Consider the following 7,643-nt stretch of genomic DNA (forward strand, 5'->3'; position numbering starts at 1 on the left):
TCACAGTTTCTCTTCAGCAGAGAACTAAAAGAAAAATGTGTGGTTTTCTTTCTGGATAAAACGCGCTCTTTTTCTTCTTCCCTTCTTCTTGTCCTCTTTCTTCTCCCCCCCTCCCTTTCTTCTCCTCCTCAGCTCCTCCACCAGAGTCGGAAAAGAAGTCGAGGTGGGATGTTTCAAAGCAGAAGGAGAAGAAGAACACTGATCCACTCAGCGAGCTGCTCAGCTCTGCCCGAAACCAAACTGAGACCAAACCGGATCAGACCTCTGCACCTGCGTTACCAGGGTTACCTGCGTTACCAGGGTTACCGGCCTCCATCAGCAAAGCTGAGGTCTGTGTCGAGAAGCAGAGCCTGATCCAACCCAGTGATGATGCCTGAATGTAATCCTCTGCTGTCCTCCGTACAGGTGAAGCCGGCAGAGAAGAAGAGCGATGAAGAGGAGCAGGAGGAGGAGGAGGAGGAGGAGGAGGAGGAGAGCAGGCCTCCCATGGACCTGTTCAAAGCCATCTTCGCCGGCTCCTCTGATGAGAAGTCCTCATCGGAGGGAGAGAGCGACGATGAGGAGGAAGCAAAGGAGGAAGGAAAAGAGACGTCCCAGCCTGCTAACCTCTTTAATATCACCTCCTCCTCTTCCTCAGCCGTCCCACCCCACCAGCCCCACCAGCCCCACCAGCCCCCAGGTGCTCCCACCGACCTGCTGCTACCTCCACCTGTGAGTGATGTGCGCTGACGTGTTTCTGTTCCTCAGGAGCCGGTTCCTCCCAGAGGTCCAGGCAGGAAGACGAGGAGTTTGGGCCCAGGCTGCCGCCTCCTTCAGCCGCTGTGGGTGAGTGTCCACCGGTAACTCCTCTGGAACAGAGGAGGCGCCACCTCCGTCTGCTCCCCCAGGGACGGTTAGGGTACACATCTGTAAAACAAAGACAGTTTAGGAAACAAAGACAGTTTAGGAAACAAAGACAGTTTAGGAAACAAAGACAGTTTAGGAAACAAAGACAGTTTAGGAAACAAAGACAGTTTTAGGAAACAAAGACAGTTTAGGAAACAGAAACAGTTTAGGAAACAAAGACAGTTTAGGAAACAAAGACAGTTTAGGAAACAAAGACAGTTTAGGAAACAAAGACAGTTTAGGAAACAAAGACAGTTTTAGGAAACAAAGACAGTTTTAGGAAACAAAGACAGTTTAGGAAACAAAGACAATTTAGGAAACAAAGACAGTTTTAGGAAACAAAGACAGTTTTAGGAAACAAAGACAGTTTAGGAAACAAAGACAATTTAGGAAACAAAGACAGTTTTAGGAAACAAAGACAGTTTTAGGAAACAAAGACAGTTTTAGGAAACAAAGACAGTTTTAGGAAACAAAGACAGTTTAGGAAACAGAAACAGTTTAGGAAACAGAGACAGTTTTAGGAAACAAAGACAGTTTTAGGAAACAAAGACAATTTAGGAAACAAAGACAGTTTAGTTAGGGTTACACATCTGTAACTGATGCGTGTTGTTCCCTGTTCAGCCAGAGGAGGCGCCACCTCCAGGGAGGAGGAGAAGCCCAGCAGGAGGAGCAAAGAGAGGAAACACAAGGACAAGAAGCAGCACAAACACAAGAAGGAGAAGAAGGTAGGAAAGATGCAGGAAACCGCTGCTTCTTCACACAGAAACTGATTCTACTTTTTTCTCTGAGCAGAAGAAGAAACAGAAGAAGCACAAACACAAAGGCAAGCAGCAGAAGAAGAGTAAGAAGGAGTCGGGCAGCAGCTCGGAGGACAGCGACGAAGACGGAACAGACGTGGGGGTGTCCACGGACGAGCTGCTGAAAAGGTCAGAGGTCACAGAAACGCTCAGCACTGGCTCAGCGCTGTTCTCCTGATCAGAACCAGAACATTATTAGAACTTCAGATTATTACGTTACGTCACGTTACGTTACATTACATTACGGTCATTCTGCAGAGGCTTTTCACCAAAGCGACTTACAATCGGTGTGTTCCACACCGGTAGGCAAAATAACTTCAGGTCACAAGAAATCATAAGTGCATTTCCTTCCAAAACCAAACAGCTGAGAGCAGAACTAGTGCTAGAGTAAGTGCAGTAAGTTAGGTACCGAGACACATGGGAAGATAATTTAGGAAACAAAGACAGTTTAGGAGACAAAGTCCTCACTCAGCTGTTGCTTCCCTTAGTTGGATTGATCCTGTTGCTTCCCTTAGTTGGATTGATCCTGTTGGTTCCCTTAGTTGGATTGATCCTGTTGCTCCCCTTAGTTGGATTGATCCTGTTGGTTCCCTTAGTTGGATTGATCCTGTTGGTTCCCTTAGTCGGATTGATCCTGTTGGTTCCCTTAGTCGGATTGATCCTGTTGGTTCCCTTAGTTGGATTGATCCTGTTGGTTCCCTTAGTTGGATTGATCCTGTTGGTTCACTTAGTTGGATTGCTCCTGTTGCTTCCCTTAGTCGGATTGATCCTGTTGGTTCCCTTAGTCGGATTGATCCTGTTGGTTCCCTTAGTCGGATTGATCCTGTTGCTCCCCTTAGTTGGATTGATCCTGTTGGTTCCCTTAGTTGGATTGATCCTGTTGCTCCCCTTAGTTGGATTGATCCTGTTGCTCCCCTTAGTCGGATTGATCCTGTTGGTTCCCCTTAGTTGGATTGATCCTGTTGCTCCCCTTAGTTGGATTGATCCTGTTGCTTCCCTTAGTCGGATTGATCCTGTTGGTTGCCTTAGTTGGATTGATCCTGTTGGTTCCCTTAGTTGGATTGATCCTGTTGCTTCCCTTAGTCGGATTTATCCTGTTGCTTCCCTTAGTTGGATTGATCCTGTTGCTCCCCTTAGTTGGATTGATCCTGTTGCTCCCCTTAGTTGGATTGATCCTGTTGGTTCCCTTAGTTGGATTGATCCCATTGATCCTGTTGCTCCCCTTAGTTGGATTGATCCTATTGATCCTGTTGCTCCCCTTAGTTGGATTGATCCTGTTGCTCCCCTTAGTCGGATTGATCCTGTTGGTTCCCCTTAGTTGGATTGATCCTGTTGCTCCCCTTAGTTGGATTGATCCTGTTGCTTCCCTTAGTCGGATTGATCCTGTTGGTTGCCTTAGTTGGATTGATCCTGTTGGTTCCCTTAGTTGGATTGATCCTGTTGCTTCCCTTAGTCGGATTTATCCTGTTGCTCCCCTTAGTCGGATTGATCCTGTTGGTTCCCTTAGTTGGATTGATCCTGTTGCTCCCCTTAGTTGGATTGATCCTGTTGGTTCCCTTAGTCGGATTGATCCTGTTGGTTGCCTTAGTTGGATTGATCCTGTTGGTTCCCTTAGTTGGATTGATCCTGTTGCTTCCCTTAGTTGGATTGATCCTGTTGGTTCCCTTAGTTGGATTGATCCTGTTGCTTCCCTTAGTCGGATTTATCCTGTTGCTTCCCTTAGTTGGATTGATCCTGTTGGTCCCCTTAGTCGGATTGATCCTGTTGCTTCCCTTAGTTGGATTGATCCTGTTGCTCCCCTTAGTTGGATTGATCCTGTTGCTCCCCTTAGTTGGATTGATCCTGTTGCTCCCCCTTAGTTGGATTGATCCTGTTGGTTCCCTTAGTTGGATTGATCCTGTTGGTTCCCTTAGTTGGATTGATCCTGTTGGTTCCCTTAGTTGGATTGATCCTGTTGGTTCCCTTAGTTGGATTGATCCTGTTGGTTCCCTTAGTTGGATTGATCCTGTTGGTTCCCTTAGTTGGATTGATCCTGTTGCTCCCCTTAGTTGGAGTGATCCTGTTGGTTCCCTTAGTTGGATTGATCCTGTTGGTTCCCTTAGTTGGATTGATCCTGTTGGTTCCCTTAGTTGGATTGATCCTGTTGCTCCCCTTAGTTGGATTGATCCTGTTGGTTCCCTTAGTTGGATTGATCCTGTTGCTCCCCTTAGTTGGATTGATCCTGTTGGTTCCCTTAGTTGGATTGATCCTGTTGCTCCCCTTAGTTGGATTGATCCTGTTGCTCCCCTTAGTTGGATTGATCCTGTTGGTTCCCTTAGTTGGATTGATCCTGTTGGTTCCCTTAGTTGGATTGATCCTGTTGGTTCCCTTAGTCGGATTGATCCTGTTGGTTCCCTTAGTTGGATTGATCCTATTGATCCTGTTGCTCCCCTTAGTTGGATTGATCCTGTTGGTTCCCCTTAGTTGGATTGATCCTGTTGGTTTCCCTTAGTTGGATTGATCCTGTTGGTTTCCCTTAGTTGGATTGATCCTGTTGCTCCCCTTAGTTGGATTGATCCTGTTGCTTCCCTTAGTTGGATTGATCCTGTTGCTCCCCTTAGTTGGATTGATCCTGTTGGTTCCCCTTAGTTGGATTGATCCTGTTGGTTCCCTTAGTTGGATTGATCCTGTTGCTCCCCTTAGTTGGATTGATCCTGTTGGTTCCCTTAGTTGGATTGATCCTGTTGCTTCCCTTAGTCGGATTGATCCTGTTGGTTCCCTTAGTCGGATTGATCCTGTTGCTTCCCTTAGTTGGATTGATCCTGTTGGTTCCCCTTAGTTGGATTGATCCTGTTGCTCCCCTTAGTTGGATTGATCCTGTTGGTTCCCTTAATTGGATTGATCCTGGGGTTCCCCTTAGTTGGATTGATCCTGTTGCTCCCCTTAGTTGGATTGATCCTGTTGGTTCCCTTAATTGGATTGATCCTGGGGTTCCCCTTAGTTGGATTGATCCTGTTGCTCCCCTTAGTTGGATTGATCCTGTTGGTTCCCTTAGTTGGATTGATCCTGTTGCTCCCCTTAGTTGGATTGATCCTGTTGCTCCCCTTAGTTGGATTGATCCTGTTGGTTCCCTTAGTTGGATTGATCCTGTTGGTTCCCTTAGTTGGATTGATCCTGTTGGTTCCCTTAGTCGGATTGATCCTGTTGGTTCCCTTAGTTGGATTGATCCTATTGATCCTGTTGCTCCCCTTAGTTGGATTGATCCTGTTGGTTCCCCTTAGTTGGATTGATCCTGTTGGTTTCCCTTAGTTGGATTGATCCTGTTGGTTTCCCTTAGTTGGATTGATCCTGTTGCTCCCCTTAGTTGGATTGATCCTGTTGCTTCCCTTAGTTGGATTGATCCTGTTGCTCCCCTTAGTTGGATTGATCCTGTTGGTTCCCCTTAGTTGGATTGATCCTGTTGGTTCCCTTAGTTGGATTGATCCTGTTGCTCCCCTTAGTTGGATTGATCCTGTTGGTTCCCTTAGTTGGATTGATCCTGTTGCTTCCCTTAGTCGGATTGATCCTGTTGGTTCCCTTAGTCGGATTGATCCTGTTGCTTCCCTTAGTTGGATTGATCCTGTTGGTTCCCCTTAGTTGGATTGATCCTGTTGCTCCCCTTAGTTGGATTGATCCTGTTGGTTCCCTTAATTGGATTGATCCTGGGGTTCCCCTTAGTTGGATTGATCCTGTTGCTCCCCTTAGTTGGATTGATCCTGTTGGTTCCCTTAATTGGATTGATCCTGGGGTTCCCCTTAGTTGGATTGATCCTGTTGCTCCCCTTAGTTGGATTGATCCTGTTGCTCCCCTTAGTTGGATTGATCCTGTTGCTCCCCTTAGTTGGATTGATCCTGTTGCTTCCCTTAGTTGGATTGATCCTGTTGGTTCCCTTAGTCGGATTGATCCTGTTGGTTCCCTTAGTTGGATTGATCCTGTTGGTTCCCCTTAGTTGGATTGATCCTGTTGCCCCCCTTAGTTGGATTGATCCTGTTGGTTCCCTTAGTTGGATTGATCCTGTTGGTTCCCTTAGTTGGATTGATCCTGTTGGTTCCCTTAGTCGGATTGATCCTGTTGGCACCCCTTAGTTGGATTGATCCTGTTGGTTCCCTTAATTGGATTGATCCTGTTGGTTCCCCTTAGTTGGATTGATCCTGTTGGTTCCCTTAATTTGATTGATCCTGTTGTCACCCCTTAGTTGGATTGATCCTGTTGGTTCCCTTAATTGGATTGATCCTGTTGGTTCCCTTAATTGGATTGATCCTGTTGGTTCCCCTTAGTTGGATTGATCCTGTTGGTTCCCTTAGTTGGATTGATCCTGTTGGTTCCCTTAGTTGGATTGATCCTGTTGGTTCCCTTAATTGGATTGATCCTGTTGGTTCCCTTAATTGGATTGATCCTGTTGGTTCCCTTAATTGGATTGATCCTGTTGGTTCCCCTTAGTTGGATTGATCCTGTTGGTTCCCTTAGTTGGATTGATCCTGTTGGTTCCCTTAATTGGATTGATCCTGTTGGTTCCCTTAATTGGATTGATCCTGTTGGTTCCCCTTAGTTGGATTGATCCTGTTGGTTCCCTTAGTTGGATTGATCCTGTTGGTTCCCTTAGTTGGATTGATCATGTTGGTTCCCTTAATTGGATTGATCCTGTTGGTTCCCTTAATTGGATTGATCCTGTTGGTTCCCTTAATTGGATTGATCCTGGGGTTCCCTTAATTCGATCAGCAATCATTGGTCGCTGCTTCCTGATGGATCCTGATGGATCGGCCGTGGTTTGCTTCAACAGGGCTTTAAAACTACATAATCCATATTTCCTGTACAGATTGCTGTTTTATGCTCTGATATGTAGCATTGTGTGGTTTGTTTCTGTTTGAATGTTTCTGTTGAATATTTCTTCCTTTTGGCTCATTGTGTGGTTTGTTTCTGTTGAATATTTCTTCCTTTTGGCTCATTGTGTGGTTTGTTTCCGTTGAATATTTCTTCCTTTTGGCTCATTGTGTGGTTTGTTTCCGTTGAATATTTCTTCCTTTTGGCTCATTGTGTGGTTTGTTTCTGTTGAAATGTCTCAGACTTTGCCTCGTCTGTGTGTCCTTTCAGACTGAAGAGCGTCCGGTCCCGTCAGGCCTGGTGAACCAGAAACTTGTTCCTCCGTGAGGACCCACCGTTGGCTGATCATTTTACTGTAGGGAAGTTTTTAAAGGAGCAAATAAAACGTTCATCCTTCAGGCTGTGTTGCTGCTTTCACTGATTAGTTTCACTCCTCAGGTGTTTGGGAAATGGTCCTGACTTTGGGGGGTTCTTCAGCATTTTCACCGTTTCCTGTAGAAATAAAAAGGTCCAGAAGCAGCATATCATCCATTTTCTATATGCGTCTTCAGAGGAATGTGTTTTTTCTTTGTTAAGCCATTTAACTCTGAGCTATGAACCATTCAGGCAGGAAAAAGGCTCCTAACTCAAGGGATGAACCAGTGCTGTGTCCAACTTAGCAAAGAAGCCGTTTTAAACTGGATCTTTAGGCACTTTGTTCCCAGCAGCCTGTCACAGAGACACATCATTTGTTCCCATTTCTTTAGCTGCATCTGTGAAAAACAGCTTCAGTTTCAACTTTTTTGTACATTTACATTAAAACTGCTTTCAGTTACCAAAAGAGTCAAATTAATATATGAAATTCAGTTTAAAAAAAATCCTAATCCCCAAAAAAATTAATGTTATCACGTCTAAAAGTAGGAAAAAAACAGACAATAATAAGAATTATATTCAATTCAATTCAAAAATACTTTATTTATCCCAGAGGGAAATTAAATGTTGATGTAACTCAATTAAATCAAGTAGTTATTATAGATGCTGATGGCTGTGGGCAGGAAAGATTTCCTGTAGCGGTCCATTTTGCATCCAAACTGAAGAAGCCTTTGACTGAAGAGACTCTGTTTTCTGATAACAGTCTCATGG

The 7,643-nt window shown here is 45.1% G+C and overlaps 1 protein-coding gene across 1 annotated transcript in view; it reads left to right on the plus strand.

The window, feature by feature from the left end:
* gpatch1 (G patch domain containing 1) overlaps positions 1-6,919 on the plus strand; it is a 40,194-nt gene extending 33,275 nt beyond the window's left edge. Inside the window, exons 15-20 of the mRNA XM_075468846.1 lie at positions 133-329; positions 406-679; positions 748-825; positions 1,507-1,610; positions 1,678-1,811; positions 6,792-6,919. Coding sequence (XP_075324961.1) covers positions 133-329; positions 406-679; positions 748-825; positions 1,507-1,610; positions 1,678-1,811; positions 6,792-6,825 — 821 coding nt within the window. The 3' untranslated portion in view covers positions 6,826-6,919. The remainder of the gene's footprint in view (positions 1-132; positions 330-405; positions 680-747; positions 826-1,506; positions 1,611-1,677; positions 1,812-6,791) is intronic.
* The last annotated feature ends 724 nt before the right edge of the window (positions 6,920-7,643 follow it).

The sequence above is a fragment of the Odontesthes bonariensis genome, chromosome 1, assembly GCF_027942865.1.
Source record: "Odontesthes bonariensis isolate fOdoBon6 chromosome 1, fOdoBon6.hap1, whole genome shotgun sequence".
NCBI classification, from domain to species: Eukaryota; Metazoa; Chordata; class Actinopteri; order Atheriniformes; family Atherinopsidae; genus Odontesthes; species Odontesthes bonariensis.